Source organism: Triticum dicoccoides, chromosome 7A (assembly GCF_002162155.2).
Source record: "Triticum dicoccoides isolate Atlit2015 ecotype Zavitan chromosome 7A, WEW_v2.0, whole genome shotgun sequence".
NCBI classification, from domain to species: domain Eukaryota; kingdom Viridiplantae; phylum Streptophyta; class Magnoliopsida; order Poales; family Poaceae; genus Triticum; species Triticum dicoccoides.
Genome location: NC_041392.1, coordinates 163,949,050 through 163,976,292, shown reverse-complemented (window position 1 = coordinate 163,976,292; position 27,243 = coordinate 163,949,050). Strand labels below are relative to the sequence as shown.

The window sequence follows — 27,243 nt, the reverse complement described above, 5'->3', positions numbered from 1 at the left end:
GATCTACTCCGACCGCTCTTGACATGCTTCGCACGCTTTAGCCGTTCACTATGCACTGAAGTTTCTGAAGGCCTGCGTTGGATATGCCCAAAAGCATTTTTTCAGCCAAGGAAGGGATTTTTTAAAGCATTATAAACTGCGAAAATGCCTTTTGGAGCTCGGCCTCCATGGAGGCCGGTTTTTGAAAAACACAAAATTCATGAAAATTCATATTTCTACAATTCAAAAAAATCTGAAAAAAATTACAGACATACATGGAGGCATAACACACATGTGTGTAAAATTTTAGGACGAAATACGTTGAAATGAAGGCTGTGCAAAAAAGACAAATCTGAGGCTTTTTAACACATGTTACTATTCATCCTCAAAGTCCAGAAATTTGTCTTTTTTCTATAGGTCGCATTTCGAAGTATTTCATCTTGAATTTTTACACACACATACATTTCATCCGTGTATAGTTGCATATTTATTTTCAGAATTTTTTAAAGTCAAAAAGTTTGGATTTTGAATTTTTCAAAAATAAAGGGCTCCATGGAGCTCGGTCACCAAAACGCCCTACTCTATAAACTGCCTTTTCCCCTACTTGAGTACTCTCCAATACAGAGAGAGTACCTTTCAGTTGAATTTTCTCCAATACATTCATTTCAAACTTTCTGAAACACATCAATCACAAGATAACAAGAATCAGTTCAGTCCACTTGCTTAAGAATCTTCAATTCCATGATCCATGTGTTTTAGAAATGGGGACGCGAGTTTCAGCGGGCAACAAACCATCGACCTTGAAGGAATGCCTCTACATACACTTGTACAAAAAAAAATCAGCAATTTTGCACAGAAACAAAATATATGTCTACATTCTTCAAAACGTAGGGGAATCAGCTAAAGTTGAAAATTACACGTTTCAGAAAAGATGAAAGATAAAAGAACCCAACTAGCAAAACCCGAGAATGCGCTCAACATGCTGTGCTACAGATTTTGCAAGGCTTTCCGCTGCTTCCATGGTAGATGCCTCTGCGTATACTCTTACCACATCCTCAGTTCCAGATGGCCGCACAAAGCATCGCCCATGAGAGTAATTAACTGCAATAAAATACATAAGTTTTTAGTACATTTTCATTCATCAATGTTCAGATTTTAGATGTAACAACAATATCACACAATTAAGATATTACTCACCGACTTCCTTATCTATCAATTCTTGCAAGCCAGATGGTTGGCAAACTTTTCGTTCTGCATCGGTTGTAACAATAGAAGTTCGATCTTTCACTTTAACCTGAACAATTGTCACATTATGGAAACAAAATAGTAGTAAGAAGCTTGACCAATAAGTTAAGAGGAATAGTGCATTATATAATTATAGAAGTAACAGCTTGCCTTAAGTTGTTTACTTGGTAGATCAGTGTATAGGTCACACCAATTCTGGAATGACCATCTCTTATGCTGTAAAACAGCCTCCACCAAAAGCATTCCACTTATAGCATCACCCACTGCTTGATTAATTAATTGACTTGCTGCTACCAATCTCGAGGCAGCTTGGTGCTGTGGAGAACCTGAGGAAAGAGTTGTGGGGAAGGACATTTAGATCAATAAAGGAAAAACAGCACAAGAGCTAAAAAGAAAAGAAACAATAAGCTTTTGCACAAGCCATGAATAGCTCACCTGCAGCTTCAGAAAGCCTAGCAGTCAAAGACTCAAGCCGTGAGACAAACTCATCATTGAATAGCACTGTCCCGTGTCCATTGGCCTCAAAGTAGACACCAATATCATATTCTAGAGCTTTCTTGTGGAGATATTTCACTCCTGTTGAAGTGAAGACAACTTCAAGACCAAGATTTTTAAGAAATTCTGTTGATGCTCCATTGGCATAAGCAGTTTGAACTACACCAAACCTTGTAGGCAATAATCCTTTATTGTCTTCTCCATTGATAATATCCAACTGTTCTCTAATAAAGAGGACAAATAGTGATAATATCTTATCGCCATCGACAAGATCAACACTAGTCTTGCTAGGCGATGTAACATGAAAATACACAAGTCTATCTGCATCACCATCGAAACTTGCACACCTGAATGTTATATTAGAATGTTCACATAAGTATCCATCAAATGTGAACATATAACAGCAAATTTAAGCAGTATAACCAATACTCACCTGACACCAACATCATTAGGGCCAAAACCAAGAGGAAGAACCTTCTCCTTTTGAACAAAGTCAGCACCACACCTCTCATTAAGTATTCCTTCTCCTTCTTTTCCTGAATTTCTCACAAGAATGTCTAATCTGGCCAGATTTGACTTTATTTGTTCCAACTTCAACCCACCAATACCGTTTGCGCCATCCACAATTAGTTTCTCATTTAGGTCATCGATGCCTTTATCATCAGGGGTTAATTCCAATAAATGCCTGTTGTGCCAATCAATGCAATTGTTCAGCAAATAATGCAGTGTTCTCCGGGACTGATTACACGTGCAGGAATGACAAACGACCTGAATGACTCGGCGATTTGTGTAAAATAATCCGCTTCAGAGGCTTTCAAGCCTCTGTTTTTGTTCCGAACCATCCAGTGTAGCTGCGGAGTTGTCAGGATCCCTATGTCAAGTGCAACTGAGCCTACTATTGTGCTTATACCCTTCATTCACAAAAGTGTTTCAGATAAGTAATCAGATCGACTCAGCCAACAGTACTAAAACAGAGGGTGTTAATGATATACTTTGACTGCAACGTGGAGGAGGTACTCTCCAGTAGGCCTCGTGTCTCTTGCCAACAGCACTTGCGCCGAGTGACCTCCACCAAGTGTAATCCCTTCATCCTTCGCAAACTGAAGCACCAGCTGCATATGAACAAAGACCAAGACAAACTGAGAATAGAAGGTTGGTAGGAACTAACACTATCAATTCAACGATAAAACCGAGGCATCCTATCCGGGTATGGCTTTCGAGCATCATACGTAGAGTACAACAATTAGCATCACTAGACAATTTTTGCATCCAACTAACTGAGGCATTACCAAACCAACCCAAGAGAAACAATTTAGCTGAATTGATCTTTTCGCCTACCTGCAGGAGCGCGTCGGGGGTGGGGGCATTGGCGAGGGCGTCGGAGAAGGGCTCCCAGGCCTGCGACATCATGCCGCCGTCGGCGTCCACGATCTTGACGCCGTTGTCGGCGACGGGGTTGTGCGAGGCCGTGATGACCAGCCCGACGGCGGCGCCGCCCAGCTTCAGCGAGCGCAGCGCCGCGACGATCCCGGCGCGGCACACCGCGGGGGCCATGGTGCTCCCGTCGGCGCGGAACCCCGCCGTCCCGTAGGAGAAGGTCGCGCCGGCGGGCACGGGGAAGAGGGACGCCACGGCGAGCAGCGCCGCGCGCTGCGAGCCTCCTGGGTCGGCCATGGCGGCAGGGGCGGATCTGGACGGCGGTGGGAAGCAGGGGCGCGATGGGGGGAACGAGCCTGGCTGGCTGGGTTGGACTGGAGCCTGGGAAGGTCAGAGTCGAAGTTGACCCGAAGAGGAGATGTTCGCTTCAGATCGCGGTGCGAAGGGATCGTCCGGACCACGAACGACTAGATGAGCCGGGGCAGGTAGGGCCTACCTGGTAGTGGTAGCCACGCGCGTGCTTCTCAATTCGAACATGGCTGTGCTGCCCCCGAAGAATGGAAGCACCTCCGATAACACTCGTGTTGGCCCTCCGATAACACTCGTGTTGGCCCCGAAGCCACCCCCGCTGTGTTGTCACCGAACCCATCTCTCGTACAACCGAAGCCATCCCATTGCGAATGTTGCCATCAAAGCCATCTCTCATGTTGTCATCGAAGACACCATTGATGGCATCTCCCATCATGTTTATGTAGCCGCCCATTCCACCGCTCATGGCACCTTTCATTCCTCCTCTCATTTCACCGCCCATTGGCACCTTTCGTTACTCCTTCCATTTCATCCATGGCACCTCTTATTCCTTCTCTCATCATGTTTTTCATGCATTTGCTTCTTCATGATCGTTTCATCATGACAAAACTCGACATACGCCTTTGCTTTGGGGTCGAGGAGGTCATTTGTGTCCATCTATATCTATACCAATATAAAAAGACTTAAAGGGGCAGATCCAATTGATCTCGGCCATCGAACTAAGTCAATCCAACGACCTAGATTGTTCCAATGACGAGTGCTAAATGTGTTTAACGTGTAATTAATATCATACCAAATAATCCCCCGCAAAAAAATATCATACCAAATATTGCACTAATCACAGAATTAACACAAATAATAGCATACATAATAACCGTGTGCAATTAATATATTGCCTAAATATTAACGTGTGTTGCACGTGCGCATTAACTAGTGAACATAAACTTGAGTGCCTTCTCCTCCATCATCTTGAGCTCTTCGGCCGCCACCTTTCTCTCCTCTAGTTCAATCTTTCTCTCGTTGGTCGCTGCCCTCAGCCGCTCGGCTTCCCCCTCTCCTCCATTTCTTTTAACTTCAACATTTTTTTCGGCATACTCTTTCCTCACAATGACAATGACGTCAAATCCTTCTTTAAGATCATTGTCTTCGGCCTTCATATCATTTACTTTTGTAGTTCCATCCGGCCGATATTATTTGGTCGCCTAGTGAGGAGTGGGGCGCCTTCTCTCCTCGCCACCACCACCTTATGATCGACAACCAAACTTTTCTTCTTCGTAGCATAAAAAACTTGTCGATTCTTCCACTTCTCCTCATTCTTGAGCTCTTTTGTAGCAATGATGAAAAGTGAAGGTTTTTTCTTTCTTTTTTCTCTTCTCTCCGTTCTTGCTTCTTTGTCAAAAAAAATCGTGCATAATTGTTTTCTTCAACAAAACAACAAAAGTACTGTCGTGGTGGACGCATGGCAGATGCCAAGGGATGGCTAAAGAGAGGAGGAGGCTTGAGGGCACTGGTGGGCTCTAGAGGCGAGGTCGGCATGAGCGAGCGTGGGACGCAAGACATACGCAGGTTCGGGGCTCTCCGGAGAGATAACACCCCTAGTCCTGCCGAGTGTGGTTAATATGTAACAGTACAGGGTCACTCCTGGAGCTGTATGGAGGAAGGAGGAATGCTGGCCAAGGCTTAGGCAGCTCCCTCTCCTCGGGTATTGCTAGCTAGGTGTGTGTGCAAGTGAAAGGAGATGATCCGCCCGTATGCATGAGGGCTCCTGGGGGGTTTTATAGGTCAACCCCCAGGGGTACAATGGTAATGTTACAAGGTGGTAGGGCCGGGTCGTCAGTATCCAGGAACCCGGTGCTGGGACCCGCCGGGTACCGGGCATCGTCGGGTTCCCCGGGCATGGGACCCGCCGGGTACAGGGGCGCTGTTGGTCGTCTTGTCGATCGTCAGGGAGTGGCCGTGTTGAGTCAGCTATAGTGGCGCTCCGTCAGGTCGCTGCTTGTTCGCGTCATGGATGACGATGGGTGCACTGTTGCCACGCCGACCCTGGTCAGCGGGTAGGTGGGGGCCACTGTTGCCTCGTCCGGCTGACCAGAGGCATGGGCGGGGTACTGTGGCTTCGGTCATTAGTTGGTGGGGACTTGTCCCATCGTACGACTGGGATGGGACGGCCGCTGACCCTTGTCTGGGTTGGAGAACACGCCATGGGGGGAGCAGGCTTGTTGGAGAAGTCTTGAGGATTAGGCCGGGTCGAGCGACCCGGCCAAGCGCGAGCCGTCTTGAGGGGCGATGTTGGCCCTGTTGTTTTTGAAAAGGATCCGGGTTCCGTTGCCTGCCCGAGGTTCATCCCCCCGACAGTATTCCCCGAAGATGTGAAGGTCCGCCGTCTTCAGATGGGAGGGACTTTGCAGTTTCCCTCTTTGAAGGAGGCAAATTTTGAGGCCGCCGGGTCCGGCAACACCCACTATGTGCTGGCTTCCGGAAGCCGAATCGATGCATCCCGGTAGCGGCGGAAAATCGAGGAGTCCACCGAATCTTTGAGGCAATCTTTTGGGCTTCGCGCGGGCTCCACATGGCGTCCGGGAGCCGGAGGGACCTGACAGGCCACTCGCATGACGGGACGGTGTGACGCGCAGGGGGCCCGCGGCCGCGCGCCCTCGGCCCACGCGCGCGGACTTATTGCGGCGTCCGCAAGTCGGTTGCCATTCTTGAGGCAGTTATTACGCACATACGTGCGCAGTTATTGCAGGGAAGTGGGAAAGGCGAGCGCAAACGATCCCACTCCCCCGCGTTTTAAATTGTGGCCTATAAATTGGGGCGAGGAGGGGGCGGCGGAAATCATTCTCACTCGTGCCCCTGCCTTCATCTTGCTTCCTCTGCTTCTTGCGACCGCCGCTGATACGTCTCCGTCGTATCTACTTTTCCAAACAATTTTGGCCTTGTTTTGGACTCTAACTTGCATGATTTGAATGAAACTAACCCGGACTGACGCTGTTTTCAGCAGAATTGCCATGGTGTTATTTATGTGCAAAAACAAAAGTTCTCGGAATGACCTGAAACTCCATGGAGCGTCTTTTTGAAATAATGAAAAATATTGGCAGAAGATCAAGGCCAGGGGCCCCACACCCTAGCCACGAGGGTGGGGGGTGCGCCTGCCGCCCTGGGTGCGCCCCCTACCTCGTGGGCCCCCTGGAGCTCCTCCGACCTCAACTCCAACTCTATATATTTGCTTTCGGGGAGAAAAAAAATTAAGGAGAAGGATTCATCGCGTTTTATGATACGGAGCCGCTGTCAAGCGCTAAAACCTCTTGGGGGGCTGATCTGGAGTCCGTTCGGGGCTCCGGAGAGGGGAATCCGTCGCCATCGTCATCATCAACCATCCTCCATCACCGATTTCATGATGCTCACCGCCGTGCGTGAGTAATTCCATCGTAGGCTTGCTGGACGGTGATGGGTTGGATGAGATCTATCATGTAATTGAGTTAGTTTTGTTAGGGTTTGATCCCTAGTATCCACTATGTTCTCAGATTGATGTTGCTATGACTTTGCTATGCTTAATGCTTGTCACTAGGGCCCGAGTGCCATGATTTTAGATCTGAACCTATTATGTTTTCATCAATATATGAGTGTTCTTGATCCTATCTTGCAAGTCTATAGTCACCTACTATGTGTTATGATCCGGCAACCCCGAAGTGACAATAATCGGGACCACTCCCGGTGATGACCGTAGTTTGAGGAGTTCATGTATTCACTATGTGTTAATGCTTTGGTCCAGTACTCTATTAAAAGGAGGCCTTAATATCCCTTAGTTTCCATTAGGACCTCGCTGCCACGGGAGGGCAGGACAAAAGATGTCATGCAAGTTCTTTTCCATAAGCATGTATGACTATATTCGGAATACATGCCTACATTACATTGATGAATTGGAGCTAGTTCTGTGTCGTTGAGGACGACTCCCCGCTGCAGACCGACATGGTCTAGCGGGCGGGGGCCGACGGAGGCGGCGGTGACGCCGTCTTGGGGGAGGCGGCGCGGACGGTGCCGGCGGGGGCGGTTCGGACGCCGACGAGCGAGGTGTCGCCGGGGGTGGAGTGATACGTCTCCGTCGTATCTACTTTTCCAAACACTTTTGCCCTTGTTTTCAACTCTAACTTGCATGATTTGAATGGAACTAATCCGGACTGACGCTGTTTTCAGCAGAATTGCCATGGTGTTATTTTTGTGCAGAAATAAAAGTTCTCGGAATGACCTGAAAATCAACAGAGAATATTTTTGAAATATATAAAAAATACTGGTGAAAGAATCAAGGCCAGGGGGCCCACACCCTGTCCACGAGGGTGGGGGCGCGCCCCCTGCCTCGTGGGCCCCCTGGTGCTCCACTGACCTCAACTCCAACTCTATATATCCACTTTCGGGGAGAAAAAATCAGAGAGAAGGATTCATCGCGTTTTATGATACAGAGCCGCCGTCAAGCCCTAATCTCTCTCGAGAGGGCTGATCTGGAGTCTATTCGGGGTTTCGGAGAGGGGAATCCGTTGCCATCGTCATCATCAACCTTCCTCCATCACCAATTTCATGATGCTCACCGCCGTGCATGACTAATTTCATCGTAGGCTTGCTGGATGGTGATTGGTTGGATGAGATTTATCATGTAATCGAGTTAGTTTTGTTAGGGTTTGATCCCTAGTATCCATTATGTTCTGAGATTGATGTTGCTATGACTTTGATATGCTTAATGCTTGTCACTAGGGCCCGATTGCCATGATTTCATATCTGAACCTATTATGTTTCCATGAATATATGTGAGTTCTTGATCCTATCTTGCAAGTCTATAGTCACCTATTATGTGTTATGATCCGTTAACCCCCAAGTGACAATAATCGGGATACTTACCGGTGATGACCATAGTTTGAGGAGTTCATGTATTCACTAAGTGTTAATGTTTTGGTCCGGTACTCTATTAAAAGGAGGCCTTAATATCCCTTAGTTTCCAATAAGACCCCGCTGCCACGGGAGGGTAGGACAAAAGATGTCATGCAAGTTTTTTTCCATAAGCACGTATGACTATATTCGGAATACATGCCTACATTACATTGATGAACTGGAGCTAGTTATGTGACACCCTATGTTATAACTGTTGCATGAGAAATCGCATCTGACATAATTATCCATCATTGATCCATTTCCTACGAGCTTTTCACATATTGATCTTTACTTAGTTACTTTTTCGTTGCCACTGTTACAATCACTACAAAACTGCTACTGTTACCTTTGCTACAGTTACCGCTACTATCATATTACTTTGCTATTAAATACTTTGATGCAGATATTAAGTTTTCCGGGTGTGGTTGAATTGGCAACTCAGCTGCTAATACTTGAGAATATTATTTGGCTCCCCTTGTGTCGAATCAATAAATTTGGGTTGAATACTCTACCCTCGAAAATTTTTGCGATCCCCTATACTTGTGGGTCATCAAGACTATTTTCTGGTGCCGTTGCCGGGGAGCATAGCTCTATTCTTTGAGTCACTTGGGATTTATATCTGTTGATCACTATGAAGAACTTGAAAGATAAAAGAACCAAGGTTTTTCCCTCAACTACGAGGGGAGGTAAGGAACTGCCATCTAGCTCTGCACTTGATTCACCATCTATTTTGAGTAAACTTGCGACACCTACACATGCTATTGATTCTGATAGGTCGCATGTTATTGATGATGCCACTTCTGCTTTGCATGATACTTATGATGAAACTACTTCTATGCTTGATAACACTGTGCCATTAGGTGAATTTCTTGATGAACAACTTGCTAGTGTTAGAGAGAATGAAATTATTGAAACTGATCATATTGATGAAAGTGATGATGAAGATTCTCCCCCTAGATATGAATTGCCTATTGTGCCTGAGGGTTATGTTATGGATGAAGAAACTGCTAGAGACTTTTTAGTTTGCAATGATAGATATGATCTTAAGAAATTATTAGCTAAGCTTAAAGAAAAGACTTTGAATGCTAGAATGAAATATGACCCTGCTTTTGCTACTTCGCCTATATGTATTCCCGATAAGGATTATGATTTCTCTGTCGATCCTGAGTTAATTACTACGGTTGAATCTGATCCTTTCTATGGCTATGAATCTGAAACTGTTGTGGCACATCTTACTAAATTAAATGATATAGCCACCCTGTTCACTAATGATGAGAAAACTCGCTGTTACTTTATCCTTAAGTTATTTATGTTCTCATTAAAGGGTGATGCTAAAAGATGGTTTAATTCTCTTGATCCTGGTTGTGTGCGTAGTCCCCAGGATATGATTTATTACTTATCTACTAAATATTTCCCTGCTCATAAGAAACAAGCTGCCTTAAGGGAAATATATAATTTTGTGCAAATTGAAGAAGAGATTCAGAGTTTAGTTCAATTTAGAACAAGAGATTCAGAGTAACGCCCGCAATCTGTTTGATGTTTTGTGCACTAGGAAATGGGCTTACACTCTGGAGATGCTTAAGTTTTAATTCCTTCTGGTCTCCTGTGCAGTTTTGTTACTGGTGAAATTATATTGGCCAAGTGGAATAATAAAACCAAGTATCAAGCCCTAATCTTCACTGCTTAGCTTTTCTAGAGAGGGTGAAAAGTTTTCTTTTCCGGAACTGTAGTGTATTTAGTGAAAAAGGACACATTCTTGTTCTGACATTAATTAGTTTAATTTTTACAACTGCTTAGATTTTTCTAGAGAGTGTGCATTTGTTTTTCTTTCACCTTAGTTTTGAGATCCCTGTTTCCGGCTGCCACTGCCACACCAGCCGCCACCGCCGCAGCCCCGTCCACGTCGTCCTTGTCCTTCCCCGTCCCTGCTGTCGATGGCGAGGATGACAACGAGGACGTCGATGAGTTCAACGGCTTCGACACACTGAGCGAGTACGATGCCAGCGTGGTGCGTGCTCTTTCCTTGCTTCGCCAGTCTTCACGGTAAAATTGGACTGCGTTATTTTGGCTGTTGCTGACTCGAAATGGTGATTTTGGTTAGACAGAGATCGACGAGGAGGACGAAAAGGCCCTCACTGCATTCATGTCCAAGGAAACCTCCTCCAAACGATCGCTTGGTGATATCATCCTCCAGAAGATCAAAGAGAAGGACGCCACTGTCTCAACATGTAAGCATCCATTCTCGACTCTGATGCTTCTTATTTATTGACCATTGTGCCGACGAGGAACCATTTTGAGTTCAGTTTAATCACATTTTGGATGCAGAGTAGATTGAAGTAAGATGTCCAATGCATATGTCTAATTGTGCAACACATCAGTATGTAGTACCATAGCAGTTTTATACTCTTATATGGTTACAGATATACTCTTCTTTGTAAACTTAGGGATGGGTACATATATGTTTATCCACACAGTACCATAAGCAAGCTTGATCAACATTGTGATGCTTATTCTTCTGATATGGAGATAGGGTATAACCATCCAGTCTTTTGGGATGTAATATTTCAGTTTTTGTTATCTTAACATATGATGCATTAGTTACTACCAGGATATAAGGTAGATCACACCCATTCGTTAGATATTACTGAAGGAAGAATCCTATTTATCAAGTACTGTGCTATTAGTTTGAACATTAGTATTATGCTATGCATCACATGGAAATTAGTACTGTACTATGCATACAATATAAGGATGCTGATTTTAGTTTTAAAGAAGTAGACTAATTTTCCCTCGCTTGCAGCTCTTATGCATAATTACTGATATATGAAACCTGAAATTGTTTCTGTCGAGTGTTGGGTTCCTGTTATGAATGATTCCTTACCTGGTATGCTCGAAAACCTGCATATATAATTTCATTCTTATGAGTGTACTGAGGCTAGATTATTTTGTCGCTCAATTTGCAGGCTTTCTCCATGGTTAATATGAATTATGCAAGGATCAGAGGGTATGTTGATGCTACTACTAATCATCATTGGTGAAACAAATGTCATTTGAGAAATCTTGGCCCATTGTTCTTCTTAATGAAGACAGTTACCAACTTTATCCTTTCATGTGTCTCAAAACTGTCAACCTAGCTCATAGAACGATCCTTTTTTAGGATTCATGTTTTTTTCTTGTTATTATACATTACAATGAGTTCATTGTATTCAGATTCCTTACAACTTCATGCACCTGAGCTATTTGCAGAAGGCGGGGAGCTGGCCTTCTCCATGTCTCGGGGGAGAGTGTCTTCCTTGGATTCAACAAGAAGGGGACCCGACCTTCTTCACATCTCGTGCAACAAGTATGGTTCAGCCTCTGGTTGTTACCATTGATTCATGTGCATGTGCTAGAAAGAAAGAAAATACCCTACTGGGTTTGAAAGAGGACGCGAACTAATAAGTTTTTACTTCTCCGACGTGGGCGCAGGGGTGATCGACGCAGACTAGCACAGCCCGGTGGTGTCGTGCTCTTCAACCACTCGGAGACGGACTTCGCCATGAAGCCCGAAGACTACATCGTGCAGATGACCATCCAGATGATTGTGAATTGTGACACCGGAGGTCGCCGAGGTGGAGGACCTCGACGCCACCGTCCGGCGGGAGGGAGGGTTCGGGTCCACCGGTGGTTGAACTCCGAATCTTGGTAGATACATCTAGACAAGTGGTCTGGTTGTTTGCGTCTGATGTTAAATGGGATCTCGTGAACTCTTCGAGTTGAGATGTTCAATGTTGCGTCCATGAACGCTGCAAGTGCTAAGATGGTTCTGTGATCTTAGTTTATTTTGCACTGGACATGTCTTGATTTCCATCCATGAACACATCATCTGACTTTTATTTTTTTTAATTTATAATTACTTAGCTGTAGCATGGGGGGAATGGTGTGCTACTACTACTTAGGATAATAGTAGCGTGTGTGTGGGGGGGAGGGGGATGGTGTGCTACTACTACTTAGGATAATAGTAGCGTAGGTGCAGAATAGTGGTAACGTGGGTGGCACCGCGCTACTACTAAAATGTTAGTAGTAGCGCGGGGTAAAAAGTGCGCTACTGGTAATATTTAGCTGTAGCACCGTAGTAGTAGCGCGGGAACCCGCGCTACTAGTATGCAAAAAACCAACGCTACTAGTAGCGTTTTTCCTAGTGGTGCTATAGTCACCTATTATGTGTTATGATACGTTAACCCCGAAGTGACAATAATCGGGATACTTACTGGTGATGACCGTAGTTTGAGGAGTTCATGTATTCACTAAGTGTTAATGGTTTGGCCCGATACTCTATTAAAAGGAGGCCTGAATATCCCTTAGTTTCCAATAGGACCCCACTGCCACGGGAGGGTAGGACAAAAGATGTCATGCAAATTCTTTTCCATAAGCACGTATGACTATATACGGAAAACATGCCTACATTACATTGATGAACTGGAGCTAGTTCTGTGACACCCTATGTTATAACTGTTGCATGAGGAATCGCATCCGATATAATTATCCATCATTGATCCATTGCCTACGAGCTTTTCACATATTGATCTTTGCTTAGTTACTTTTCCGTTGCCACTGTTACAATCACTACAAAACTGCTACTGTTACCTTTGCTACCGTTACCACTACTATCATATTACTTTACTACTAAATACTTTGCTGCAGATATTAAGTTTTCCGGGTGTGGTTGAATTGACAACTCAACTGCTAATACTTGAGAATATTCTTTGGCTCCCCTTGTGTCGAATCAATAGATTTGGGTTGAATACTCTACCTCTACCCTCGAAAACTGTTGCAATCCCCTATACTTGTGGGTTATCATGGCGCCGCGAGCCACTCGGCCCATCGAGTCGCCGTCAGTGCCAGAGAGGGCGTCGGAGGGGGCGTTGGCCTCAGGGGAGCACGCCCAGGTGCTCATGCCCGGGGGTCGCCGGATCACCGAGTCGCGGCCGATGCGGAGCAGGACCGGCGAGGTCTTCTTCGGGCCTCCGACCCAGGAGGAGGCGGCGATGGCTGCCGTGACCCGGCGCCTGCGAGGGCGGGCGGACCGGATCCGGACCTTCGCTCAGGCTGAGGTCGAGGCAACGCATGAGCTGGAGCGCGCCGTGTTTGTAAGTTTCCCTTGTGTTCTTCTTTTTCTTTTTCTTTTTTTTGTTGCTACTTCGTCGTGGGGGTGCGCCAGCGCACCCACTAGGTGTAGCCCCCGAGATTCGGGCCAACTGTGTAGCAGTTGGGTCGAATCTTTATCTTGCTGTCTTGTATTGATCGTTGCTTTCTGCAGCAACTGGAGGCCTACCGGGTCGCTGTCTTCAACCGGCTCCTTGAGACGCACCGGTGTCTCAAGGAAAGGCTCGCCGCCAAGGAGGAGGAGCTTTGCGCCGCAGCAGGTGTCGTGGTTTTGTCACGGCAGATGTCCTAGAGAAAGGACTTAGTCGTGGAGCCATCGCAACGGGTTAGCTTGAAGGGGTTAAAGCGGACACAGGGACGCAAGAGAGTTTATACTAGTTCGGCCCCTTCAATGAAGGTAAAAGCCTACGTCTAGTTGTGATGGAATTGATGGGGTTTCGATGACTAGGGAGCAAACAAGCTTCGCCTAAGTCTCGAGTTGTTGTATGTTGTCACTGAACCGCCGCGGGGTCGTCCCCTTATATACACGGGTGACGCCCGTCGGTTCACAGAGTCCCAATACCGGCTCATATATGTGTCCGGTTTGGTCTCTACTTATTCCTAACTTATAATACAAGTTAAATACCAACGCCGGTTTACGGCTACAGGCCTTGAACCGACTATGGGCCTTGAGCTCTCATCTGCCTTCTTGGGCTTTAACATAATTAACTACTGATGAAGTTAACCTGGCCCAGATAGGACAGTTTATGCCCAATAGTGATATCCTCAACCTTAGGCCCCAGATTGATTTGAACAGGTTCATGTCAATCCTTAGCAAAAATCTTCATCTTCAACACCTTCTTGTAGTTTGTTGAATAGCCGTGATGTCATCTTCTCTGGTCGTTGTAAACCGGCGTGACGTCACCTGTTATAAAGAAACCTATCCATGATACCTTTTTTGTTTAATAGGTTTGTGACAATCGAGGCGACAGCTCCGTTTCCAGACCCACGGTTCCTTGATTTTCGCGCCTGACCCATGCCCCTTGCCTTATAAATAAGACCGAAGGGTCATTTCTTTTTCCCCTTCGTGCCCTTCTGCTTCGTCTTCCCCGCGTCATCCAACTTCGGAGCTCCGCCGCCGTCGACGACTTCTGCTCCAACCTTGGCCGCTGCATCACCCTGATTGTACCAGAGCATCGCGGCGACCTTCTGTTTCTTCCTCAGCTCCCGTGAGTTCTTCACCTTTTCCTCCATAGATCCATTCTAGGGTTTCCAAGTTCTTCAGTGTTCATCGTCTACTTCATACTCATATGATAGATCCTAGATGAACCTGTGAACCTTTTCTCTGTGTAGCGGTAGTTCTTAGCATCCGCCTTTACTTATATGCCTCAAGACCATAGATCTACCTGTATCTCTGCTCATTGATTCGGTACTGTTCTTTTTTGAACCTTGAATATTTTCCTTCTTTTCTGAACCTGCTTCAGATCCGTCGCTGTAGAGAAATCTTGTGAAATCTGTTTCTGTACACTTATCTATCCGCAATCTCAACTGTTTCAATGCTTAGATCCGGCGGTTTAACTTTGTAGAAAAATTGCCAAACCGGTATATACCATTAGTCCCCTTATTGAACCGCCAGATGTTGTTGCTTTATAAAACTCCGGTTTAGATAGAGCTGTCTCCGGTTTAACATTGTACATACTAGTGCACTTTAATAAATGCATTCTTGAACCGGAATAACCTATCTTGTAGATTTCATCATGGCCAAGCAAGTATATGAGTGCAACTGGGTTCCTTCTCGCGTTACAGAGACTCAACTGAATAATTTAGTCCTGATCGGCGCTTTATGCAGCAAAAACACCATCCATTGGAGAGCTCCTGGCAAAGAATGTCCTCCCACACCTCAAGAAGGAGAGGTCGTCGTTTTCGTAGATCACTTAGCCCGGGGCTTTAAGCCGCCCGGTTCTAAATTTTACCGGGACGTTTTAGCCAATTTTCAACTCCACCCACAAGACACTGGTCCCAACTCTGTTACAAACATGTGTCACTTCCAACTGCTCTGTGAGGTGTTTTTTCAAGAGGAGCCCACAGTGGAGTTGTTCAGAGACTGTTTCCATCTAAACCGCCGTACTGAGTTTTCTGACGGTTCCAATATGGAATTGGGCGGTGTGGCGATTCGGAAAAGGAAAGAGGTCACATACCCCCACGCCAAGCTGCACAGCCACCCCAAAGAGTGGAATCAAATATGGTTCTATTGCAGAGACACCTCCCCTGCTGGTGAAAATCCTTTGCGTGGCTTTCGTCCGGAGCGGCTTAGAAATACACACCCCTTTCCGCAAAGGTTGACTGCCAAGGAGAGAAGCAAATACGCTCCTCAACTGTCCAAGCTCAAAGCCTTCACGGCCAATGGTTTAACAGGAGTTGATCTCGCTCGCTGTTGGATATCATGGAGCATACTGCCCCTTAGTCAGCGCTCCGGTTTGATGTGCGAGTATACTGGCAGTGTTGATGACCCATTGCGACATGCTAACATCCAGCTTACCGACGAAGAAATCACAGAGGCTGTGAATAAAATGCTGAATGAACCGGAACACGTCTGTGCTCGAACCGGCCTGCTTCCCTTCTGTGCCACCAACAAACCGCCAGTTGTAAGAGTTTGATTGTTCTTTTTTCTGAACCTGTTATTGATATATCTGGTCATTGTTTAATATCAATGCCTGTTTAAACAGGGAAATGATCTATTTTGGAGCAAGAAACTGCCGCAGGAGAAACCAGAAAAACCAGACAAACTGGAAAGATCAATCCAGCAAAAGACTAAAGCTGTGAGGAAGACTACCCACAGGAAAAGAACCACTGCATCCTCTGATCCGGCCGCTGATGACGATGTGGGTAACCCGGACCTTGAGGTAGAACTTGATTCACTTAGCTTATTTTTCACGCGCCTTATTGATGATGATATTTGTCAGGATGATGCCGAAGCCAGTCATGCTGATGTTGCAGAGGTAATTATTCTTTCCTCCGATTCAGATCCTTTGCCTTCACTAAAAATCCGTCAGGCAAACCGGAAGGTTAAATTTTCTCATCCTCTTGCTTACTTGGATCCCAAATTTCTTATGAAGACCCAACAGCACGAAGCTCGCCGCACGACCCGACATAGTGGCCAGGTAGTTACCTCCGCCGATTTACCGAATAGTCCGGTTCGGAAACGCCATTCAGAGGTCTCTAATTTGCCTGTCAGTGCTTGTCCTAAAATGGGCTGTTTTCGTCAACCTCTTAATCCGTCTGACTCCGATTATCAGGTCACTTCCCATTCATCATCTGGCGAGTCATCAGCTACCCAGCTGCCGCCGCTCAAAACGGTGCTTGGGTAAGCCATACTTATCATAATGCTTCTGGTGTATTACTTTGTAGCATATACTGTACTGACCTTTGTTACTCCTTTCAGGGCCAAGCCTAAGCCAAGCAAGAAGGCTCGCCTAGATAAAGCAGCTGAAGAAGATGCTATTCCTGAACCGGACAGAGTACTCAACCCTAAAGCGGCCATCCGTGAGGATGCGCCAAACGACCCACCACCACAAGATGATGATTTTATTACTGAAGAGAGACATGTTGATACCTCCGGTCCTGTTGACCAACCCAGAAGCCCCATCCGGATTGAGAAATCCACCAGTCCATCCAAGTCTACTGATAAACTGACGGCCCCAATGCAAACCGGCGACGCCAAGGATGATGAAGTTGTTATTACTGGCATTGGCCATATAGAGCCAAGCAATCCTGTCCCTTTGTCTAAACATACTGCCAAGGAAGAATTTGCTGCCTTTGGTAAGGGCAAGTGGAATGTTGATCTGGCGACTTACGCTGCTCTGAACGCCCAAGACATCCATTCTGGTTATCTGAACCGGCTGTATACCAGTCGTGACTATGAAGCCGGTCTGGTTAACATGATGAAAGATAAATATGAGGTAACTTCCATATGCTCTTTCCTGCTTGTATGCTTCAATTCTTGCTGACTCTCCTAGCCCCCAAGGACCGGTTTGTAATCTTCTTTCAAACCGGGACTTACTAATATAAATCTTAATGCCTCGAAATTCGCTGATGTAGCCCCCAAGGGCCGGTTCAACTTAGTGTAGTTGAACCGGGACTTAAGTAATTAATATCGCCGCATCAAAACTTATTTGAACAAATAGCCATTAGCCCCCAAGTGACAAGTTGAATACTTGTATTGAGTTTGGGACTTTATAATCAAGTGAAATATGAAGATCAAATAGGCATTAGCCCCCAAGCGCCAAGTGCATAACTTGTTATGTGGTTGGTGCTTCAATTCTTGCACTGCTTGCTGAATCATATAACTGTCTGTATGCAGGCTGAGCTGAAGACAAAAGAGACCCAAATCACCGATCTCCAAGAAAATCTGAAGTCCCAACAGACTGAAACCTCAAAAGCAAAAGAGGAGTTGACCAACGCCTTAAGCGTCATGGAACAGCTTAAGAAGGATTTCACGGCCTGTTGGTCTCTTCCTCTGATGTACGTGAGTCTTTATGCTCTCGAATATTGATCAGATAGTATGACCCGTTGTGCAGATTTTTGCTCACCACGAAAGGTCCCTCCCAAGGTGGGGATAGCTTATGCATATCAGTCTGGTCTTGGATGAGCCGAAGCACCAAATCTCCTTCCTGAAAGGCTCTGGTTCTGACTCGGCGACTGTGATAACGACGAAGATCCTGTTGGTAAATCGCCGAGCGGGCGGCTGCTACGTCACGTTCTTCATCCAACAGGTCCAAAGCGTCTTGCCGTGCTGCCTCGTTGTCCGCTTCAACATAAGCCGCCACACGAGGTGAGTCATGACGGATATCACTTGGGAGAACCGCCTCTGCTCCGTAGACCATGAAGAATGGCGTGTATCCTGTTGATCTGTTGAGTGTAGTATTGATGATCCATAACACAGATGGTAACTCTTCTACCCAACAACCCGGCGTTCTCTACAAAGGAACCATAAGCCGGGGCTTGATGCCTCTCAAGATCTCTTGATTAGCCCTTTCTGCTTGACCATTGGACTGTGGGTGTGCCACTGATGAAACGTCAAGTCGGATGTGCTCCCGTTCGCAGGACTCCTTCATGGCACCCTTGGACAAATTGGTACCATTATCTGTGATGATACCGTGTGGAAAGCCAAACCGGAAAATCACTTTTTTGATGAACTGAACCGCCGTGGCCGCATCACACTTGCTAACAGGTTCTGCTTCCACCCACTTTGTAAACTTGTCAACCGCCACCAGGAGGTGGGTCTTCTTATCTTTGGACCTTTTGAAAGGCCCAACCATATCCAGCCCCCAAGTCGCAAACGGCCAAGTAATTGGAATCATTCTCAATTCTTGAGCCGGCACATGAGCACGTCTTGAAAACTTTTGGCAATCGTCACATCGTCTGACCAGATCCTCCGCATCAGCATGAGCAGCTAACCAATAGAAGCCATGGAGAAACGCTTTAGCTACCAAAGATTTTGAACCGGCGTGGTGACCACAATCTCCTTCGTGGATCTCAAGCAAAATTTCACAGCCTTCTTCAGGAGACACACAACGTTGAAACGCCCCTGATACACTGCAATGATGCAACTCGCCATTGACAATAGTCATGGACTTGGACCGCCGGATTATCTGTCGGGCCAGAGTCTCATCCTCTGGTAACTCGCCCCAGTTCATGTATGCCAGGTAAGGAAGCGTCCAATCCGGAATGACATGAAGAGCTGCCACCAACTGAGCCTCCGGATCAGGAATAGCCAAATCCGCTTCACCAGGGAGCTTGACCGACGGGTTGTGTAGTACATCCAGAAAAACATTGGGCGGGACCGGTTTGCGCTGAGAGCCCAGCCGGCTTAAAGCGTCCGCCACTTCATTCTTCCGTCGGTCCACGTGGTCCACCTGATAGCCTTTAAAGTGACCTGCAACAATATCCACCTCACTACGATACGCTGCCATGAGTGGGTCCTTGGAATCCCAAGTGCCAGATACTTGTTGAGCCACGAGGTCCGAGTCACCGAAGCACTTAACTCGACTTAGATTCATCTCCTTAGCCATACGGAGACCATGAAGCAAGGCTTCATACTCAGCTGCATTGTTAGTACAAGGGAACATTAAGAGGAGAACATAACAAAACTTATCACCTCGCAGGGAAGTTAATACGACTCCAGCCCCCGAGCCTTCCAATTGCCGGGATCCGTCAAAATGGATGGTCCAATATGTGTGATCCGGCTTTTCTTCAGGTGCTTGCAGTTCCGTCCAATCATTGATGAAATCAACAAGTGCTTGAGACTTAACCGCCGTCCGAGGCACATACTTCAATCCATGCGGCCCAAGCTCTATAGCCCACTTGGCAATCCGGCCAGTCGCTTCCCGGTTCTGGATGATATCCCCCAAAGGAGCAGAACTGACCACCGTAATTGGGTGCCCTTGGAAGCATTGCTTAAGCTTCCGGCTTGCCATAAAAACTCCGTACACCAGCTTCTGCCAATGCGGATACCTTTGCTTGGACTCAATGAGTACCTCGCTAATATAATAGACCGGATGTTGAACCGGATGCTCCTTACCTGCCTCCTTTCGCTCCACCACAATAGCCACGCTGACCACACGAGCATTAGCAACAACATATAGCAGTAACGGCTCCTTGTCAATGGGAGCGGCGAGCACAGGCGGATTGATCAATTGCCGCTTTAAGTCCTTAAATGCTTCATCAGCAGCGGAACTCTAGACGAATTGATCCGTCTTCTTCAACATCTGATACAAAGGGATTGCCTTCTCACCAAGGCGGCTGATAAACTGGCTTAACGCAGCAATCCGGCCTGCCAGGCGTTGAACATCATTAATACACTTCGGTTTAGCCAGGGAGGTGATGGCTGTGATCTTCTCCAGATTAGCCTCAATTCCTCTGTTGGACACCAGAAAACCCAATAACTTGCCTGCCGGTACACCAAAGACACACTTGGCCAGATTAAGCATCATCTTCTACGTCCTCAGATTATCAAAGGTTTCCTTCAAGTCATCAACCAAAGTCTCCTTCTCCCTGGACTTAACCACGATATCATCCACGTAAGCATGTACATTATGGCCAATTTGCTTGTGAAGACAATTTTGTACACACCGTTGATAAGTTGCCTGGGCACTCTTGAGCCCAAAGGGCATAGACACATAGCAGAAGGCTCCAAAGGGAGTTATGAATGCCGTCTTCTCCTGGTCCTTAACTGCCATTTTGATCTGATGATAGCTAGAATATGCATCCAAAAAACTTAAACGCTCGTAACCCGCCGTAGCATCAGTAATTTGATCAATACGGGGGAGGGCAAAAGGATCTGTTGGACAAGCCTTATTAAGATCTGTATAATCCACACACATGCGCCAGGTGCCGTTTTTCTTAAGGACCAGCACCGGATTAGCAAGCCACTCAGGGTGAAAAACTTCAACAATAAAGTCAGCCGCTAAGAGCCTGGTTACCTCTTCTCCAATCGCCTTGCGTCTTTCTTCGTTAAACTAGCGGAGGAACTGTTTCACCGGTTTGTATTTAGGATCCACATTAAGGGTGTGCTCAGCGAGTTGCCTCGGTACACCTGGCATGTCAGAGGGCTTCCATGCAAAAATGTCCCGATTCTCACGGATGAACTCGATGAGCGCGCTTTCCTATTTCGGATCCAAGTTGGTATTGATGCTGAACTGCTTGGACGAATCGCCAGGTACGAAGTCAACAAGCTTAGTTTCTGCTGCCGATTTGAACTTCAGGGCCGGATCATGCTCCGTAGTTGGCTTCTTTAATGGAGTCATGTCCGCCGGATCAACATTGTCCTTATAATACTTCAGCTCCTCGGTGGCACAAACCGACTCTGCGTAGGCCGCATCTCCTTCCTCGCACTCCAAAGTGATTTTACGGCTTCCGTGAACCGTTATTGTCCCCTTGTGACCCGGCATCTTGAGCTGCAAATACACATAACAGGGCCGTGCCATAAACTTGGCGTAGGCCGGTCGCCCAAATAGGGCGTGATATGGACTTTGGGTTTTCACCACTTCAAACGTCAATGTCTCCGACCTGGAATCATGATCATCTCCAAAGGCCACTTCCAGAGCTATCTTACCAACAAGATATGCTGACTTGCCAGGTACCACACCGTGGAACACCGTATTAGCCGGTTTGAGATTTTTATCTGTTAGTCCCATACGATAGAAGGTCTCATAGTACAAGATATTAATGCTGCTCCCTCCATCCATGAGCACTTTGGTGAACTTGTAACCTCCCACCTGAGGCGCCACCACCATTGCCAACTGACCCGGATTATCAACCTGGGGAGGGTGATCCTCTCTGCTCCATATGATTGGCTGTTCAGACCAGCGTAGATAACGGGGCACGGCCGGCTCAACAGAGTTGACTGCCCGCCTCTGAACCTTCCGGTCTCGCTTGTCCAAGCTAGTGGTGAAGACATGGTACTGCCCACTATTCAACTACTTTGGGTTGCTCTGGTAACCTGACTGTTGCTGCTGTTGGTTGTAACCACCCTAGTTGTTCTGATTATTTTGATTATTATGTCCGCCCGGATTACCATTAAATCCTGAACCGGAATTTCCTCCACCGTAACCCGGCCCGGATCCTGAGCCACCACCGGAGCCGTGATCATACCGGAAAGCATTAGAATTCTTGAACTCCTGCATAATGAAGCAATCCTTCCAAAGGTGGTTTGCCGGCACCTCCTTCGTTCCATATCTTGGACAGGGCTGGCTCAGTAGATAATTTAGGTGGTCCGGGTTAGGGTTGGGTGCTCCATTGTGATTTGGCGGTTTACCCCTGCGTCGCTGGCCCTTGTCCTGCGCGTTGGTGTTAGCCACAAAGTCCATGTTACCATCCGCTTTACGCTTGCCTCCACCACCATTGCCTGCCAAGTGATGCTGCTGACCTTTGGAATTGTTGTTCCTCTTTCCCTTCCATGCCTTGTCATCATCAGATCCGGGATCCTTGGTACTATCAGAATCAGCATACTTTACCAAAGCAGCCATGAGGGTCCCCATGTCAGTGCAATGGAGCTTCATCCGTCCCAATTTCAGCTTTAGGGGCCCAAACCAGCAGTTGCCTTCTAGGGTTAAGACTGCGGTGTCCGCGTTGATGCGGTCTGATGAATGCAACACTTTTGAGACCCGGCGCACCCAATGAGTCGTCAATTCTCCTTCCTCCTGGACACAGGCAGCTAAGTCTACTATCGACATGGGCTGCTTACATGTATCCTTGAAATTACTGATAAACCGGACTCATAATTGGGCCCATGAACTGATAGAATTGGCCGGTAAGCTTTTTAACCAAGTGCGGGCCGTTCCTTCAAGCATCATGGTGAAGTACTTCGCACATGCCGCATCATCCACATCAAGCATCTCCATGTCCATCTCATAGCTCTCCACCCATGTCTCTGGGGGTTGATCCGCCGTGTAATTTGGTACCTTGCGCGGGCCCTTGAAATCCTTGGGCAGGCGCACATTGCGTAAAGTGGGGACAAGGCAAGGCACCCCCAAAGAGCTAGAAGTAACACCGGGTTTGACCGAAATGGTTGGACGAACCGGCGTAAGCTGTCGAGCCTGATACTGTGCGGCTAACTCGGCCTCCCTGCGTGCTCGGGCCCGGTCCACCACTTCCTAAGCGTTATTAGCACCACCCGCCGGGTTGTTGCCGCGGGGTGCCCCACGTCGTTCATTACTTGACACTGCCGGTTCATCCGTATGCCTGCTATAGCTCCGGCTTGGACGAGGGGTCGAGTGGATCCGGTCGCGGCTGTACAAGTATGCTTCCTGTTGGACCAAAGCTGTCCTTAGAAGCTCCTTGACCTGTCGCGTCTCTACTGCCTGCGGCGAGTCACCTTCAATTGGAATGGCCTCCAGTCGTGCAGCAGCGGCAACGAGATTGTCCATCGGGTTGGAGTAGTGACCCGGCGGTGTCGAAACAGCCTGAGGTATAACAGTGTTTTGACGAGGCAGATCCATCCGACGGGGCTGAACCGGCACGCCGGTCGCAGGGGCTTCCGCCCGGTTTACCTCCAGCGGATTACTGGTTCCTGCTCCCAGGGTGTTGAAAAGGTCTCTGGCCTCGAAAACCGAAGGCAAACGGGATCAGTACTTCCTCTTCATGACTTCATGCGACGCGTTCTGGTCCAACATGAGCCTGTAGGCTTGTGCGTCTAAAGCGGCCCGCTCTGCGGTGATCCTGGCATCCTCAGCTGCTAGGTCCGCCTTGGCCTGGGTGATCTGTTCCTTCACCTTTGCTATCTCCGTGTTGTGGGCGTCCTGATCCGCCGGGTTAGCTTCTGCCATGAGCACGGCCAATGCATCAAATAGATATGATAGAACTTGAGTCGGCGGGCGTACAGAGCCTCCTGCCCCGGCAGCCGTCGCTGCTACTGAACCGGAGGTCATTGGCGCAGCGGTCGAAGAATGAAGTGTTGCTTGTGTGCCAGCCATGAATATTCCAACTCGGTTGGGTAGATCAGAGGGGTCCGGAATACTGTCGCCATCGGAACAACCCCCAATCCGGCCGTCTTGTAGCTGATATAGAGATTCGGTTTCTCCGGTTGATGACTCGTCGTCGGAACAAACGACGGTCTCGCCGCAGGATTCCGATCCATCCTCATAACTTCCTCCGTGGATGACTCCCACGAAGGCACGTCTCACGGCCGGTTTAACCCGGGCGGATCGCGCACGCAGAGCCGTTTCGACGAGGTCGGTGTAAATGTCCGGCTCAGGGCCCGGTTCACCGATCTTGCTGATGAAAACGTGTATGCCACCAAAGGGGACCCAGTACCCGTACTCAACTGAGCCGGCCTCGGGGCCCCAGCCCGCGTCATCGATGTAGAGCTTGCCGCGACGACTCTTAGTTATCCGGCCCACAACGTAGCCCTCGAGTCCTTCAAAGCGGCCCTCCAAGAACTTGAAACCATCGTGCGATAGCCCCACGGTGGGCGCCAACTGTCGTGGTTTTGTCATGGCAGATGTCCTAGAGAAAGGACTTAGTCGTGGAGCCATCACAACTAGACGTAGGCTTTTACCTTCATTGAAGGGGCCGAACTAGTATAAACTCTCTTGCGTCCCTGTGTCCGCTTTAACCCCTTCAAGCTAACCCGTTGCGATGGCTCCACGACTAAGTCCTTTCTCTAGGACATCTGCCATGACAAAACCACGATAGCAGGTACTTTTCTTGCAAGCTCTTTTTTAGTGGGGGCGCGCTAGCGCACTCACTAGGTGTAGCCCCCGAGATTCGGGCCAATCTGCATAGCAGTTGGGTTGAATCTTATAGTGGTACTTTGTTTCTGAGTCTCTCTTCTGCAGCCGAGGTGCTGTCTTGGAGGACCCGGCTGATTCGGGCTGGCTTCCACTATGACCGACTCGTTGCCGATGCCGATCGGCTTGGAGCCGAGGTGGAGAGGGCGAGGGCAGAGGCGACGGGGGCCCGACGGGCGCTCGATGAAGCCAGCCGGCTGCAGGAGCTGCTGGAGGGCGACAAGGGCTGCCTCGAGGCCGAGGTGGAGCGCCTCAAGGCGGAGGCCGCCAAGGTCATGGAGGCGTAGCAGGCCCTTCCCGAGGCGGACCAGCAACACGGCAAGCTGGCCGAGGACAAGGGGCAGCTCCAGGCCGAGGTGGGGCACCTGAAGGCGCTGGTGGCCATGGCGGAGGAGACTCGGCGCCACGAGGAGGCCGTGAAGGCGGCCGAGGACAAGGACGCCGAGTTGAAGGCGACCCTTGCCAAGGTTGCCAATCTGGAGAAGACGCTCCAGGAGCGTGACCGCACCATTGGTCGGGAGTGGCACGGTACGTTGCTCGAAGCACAACACCTGAAAGAGTCCTTTTGCAGTAAGTGATTTCCTTTGGTTTCATCGTTGCCGGGTTGGGACTCTGGCTTCTTGTTTTTGGTGACTTTTCTTTTGACTTGCTTTTCTTTCCAACAGGGGCCTTCCCGGAGATGCACCGGCTGGCGGAGGAGGCGGTCCGCTTTCAGCGCGACCCGCAGGGGATCGTCGGCTCCGAGACTGACCCGCCGGTGGCCTAGACCTTCCTGGAGATCGTGGCCGCCGCCGAGGCTTGTCTGCGAGCTTTGAGCGAGCAAATGGGGTGGCTGTCGCGGCGATGATGGTGGCCCTCTGGCTGGGCGCCGTCGCGCCGAACAGCTTCACGCGGCTGGCGCGATGGTCGGAGGCGGCCCCGAACCGTCTTCATGATTGGTGGGTTTCCGCCGCCTGTGCCGGCGCCAAGATGGCGCTCAGGTTCGCGGTGTCTTGGCATCCGGACTGGTGCTAGATGCGTTGATGGGCCAGCGAGCCGGCTTAGAGAGCCAGCTACAGGTAGAGGCCAGACGGATCGCCACCCGGGCCAGCTACATCACCGTGTTCTCCTTCCATGACGAGTTCCAGCCGGAGCGGGCGGAGGATGGCGGAGTCGTGTCTGCTGACGACTACGGCCTGCTTCTAGACGACCCGGAGGGCGGCTCTGAGGAGACGGGCGTCTACCGCGATGTGGACGCTGGGGAGGAGGATACCGGCACCTCAGCGGACCCGGGAGCTACGCGATCCGGCGGCGGGAATGCCTGATTTTGAACTTAGTAAAAATTCCTGTTAGGTAGCAGGTCCACCCACCCACCGGGGGTTAACTGGGTGTAATGAATTCTGGCCTTGGGCCTGTTTCTGAATTTGTGATGTAAGAGCCTTGTGAATGTTTGCGCTTTTGCTTTTCGTTCTTTCGAGCCATTTTCCTGCATTCTTCCCTCCTAAGCTTCTCCCCCGCGAGTCTAACGGCCGAGGCTCCGGTCCGTGACAAGGGGTTCAACCTTTGAAGAGAGGATGCAGTACTTAGGCTTTCGCAACGTTGAGCGCGAGCGAAACACCCATTGGGCTGGCTGGCGACAATCCGGCGGGGTCGGGTTGGCGAGCAGCCGGTTGCTCGGCAACTTAGAGTAGCGAGGCCAGGTCAAGCAACCCGGCGGTATGTAGAGACTTTGTGAATGCATGCGCTCTTGCTTTTCATCTTTGGAGCCGTTTTCTCGCGACTTTTCCCCCTTTGGGTTCCCCCCCCCCCCGCGAGTCTGATGGCCGAGGCTCCAGTCTGTGACAAGGGGTTCGGCCTTTGGGAGGAGCGTGTGATACTTAGGCTTTCAAAACATTGAGCGCGAGCGAAACACCCACTGGGCCGGCTGGTGGCAATCCGGCAGGGCTGGGTTGGCGAACAACCGGTCGTATAGTAACTTTAAAGTGGCAGGGCCGGGTTGGGCGACTCGGCGGTTCTTGACTAAGTGCTCATGGCGCGCTGGTGCTTTGGTCTCATGTGCTTGCCAGCCAACAGCCGAAGTCGGTTCTGCGGCTTAGGGAGAAATGAGAGACCGTGGTGACCAGTGCGTCAGGAGCCGCTAAGGGAAACGACGGGTGGCCAAGGTGGCCCGCCCCCGAGCGAGTCGATACGGTGGTCGGGTTGGTTTGAGAGGAAAGTAACGCGCAAATGTAGGAGACACGATAGCTTGGTCGGAAAGGGCAGCCCCCGAGCGTTGTTCGGGGATCCCATAGTTTTCAGATGATTACAAAAGGCAGCGATACATACCTGCGTACGGCTAACTGTAAAATGCGCGGAGGAGCTCTGCATTCCATGGCCGGATTGTTTCTTCGCCGGCGGTGTCCCTCTTGCGCTTGTTTGACTTGCGGGCGTCGATGAGATAGTACGCGTTGCGATCGCACAAGGCCTTGCTGATGATGAAGGGGCCCTCCCACGGGGAGGACAAATTGTGTTGGCCGGTCTGGTCCTA

At 48.7% G+C, this 27,243-nt stretch overlaps 1 protein-coding gene and 1 long non-coding RNA gene across 2 annotated transcripts; one reads left to right on the top strand and one right to left on the bottom strand.

Moving 5' to 3' along the window:
- Nucleotides 1–675: 675 nt before the first annotated feature.
- Nucleotides 676–3,508, bottom strand: LOC119330447 (phosphoacetylglucosamine mutase-like). Its single transcript, XM_037603554.1, has 8 exons — nt 3,058–3,508; nt 2,712–2,831; nt 2,488–2,630; nt 2,153–2,404; nt 1,660–2,066; nt 1,375–1,550; nt 1,177–1,273; nt 676–1,080 (listed from the first exon to the last, which is right to left on the bottom strand). Exons 1-8 carry the CDS (start codon nt 3,391–3,393, stop codon nt 932–934), a joined length of 1,680 nt encoding a protein of 559 aa, XP_037459451.1. The 5' UTR covers nt 3,394–3,508; the 3' UTR covers nt 676–931.
- A 6,927-nt stretch (nt 3,509–10,435) lies between these two features.
- On the top strand, nt 10,436–12,160 carry LOC119328748. Its single transcript, XR_005159133.1, has 4 exons — nt 10,436–10,553; nt 11,289–11,329; nt 11,572–11,668; nt 11,794–12,160. It is a non-coding gene; the product is annotated as an uncharacterized LOC119328748 (long non-coding RNA).
- Nucleotides 12,161–27,243: the final 15,083 nt, after the last annotated feature.

Coding starts and splice junctions, on each gene's coding strand:
- LOC119330447 (XM_037603554.1), bottom strand. CDS start 3,393: ATGGCCGACCCAGGAGGCTCGCAGCGCGCGGCGCTGCTCGCCGTGGCG. Junction 2,405..2,487: donor CAAATCGCCGAGTCATTCAG/GTCGTTTGTCAT, acceptor TTGGCACAACAG/GCATTTATTGGAATTAACCC. Junction 1,081..1,176: donor ATTGATAGATAAGGAAGTCG/GTGAGTAATATC, acceptor ATTTTATTGCAG/TTAATTACTCTCATGGGCGA.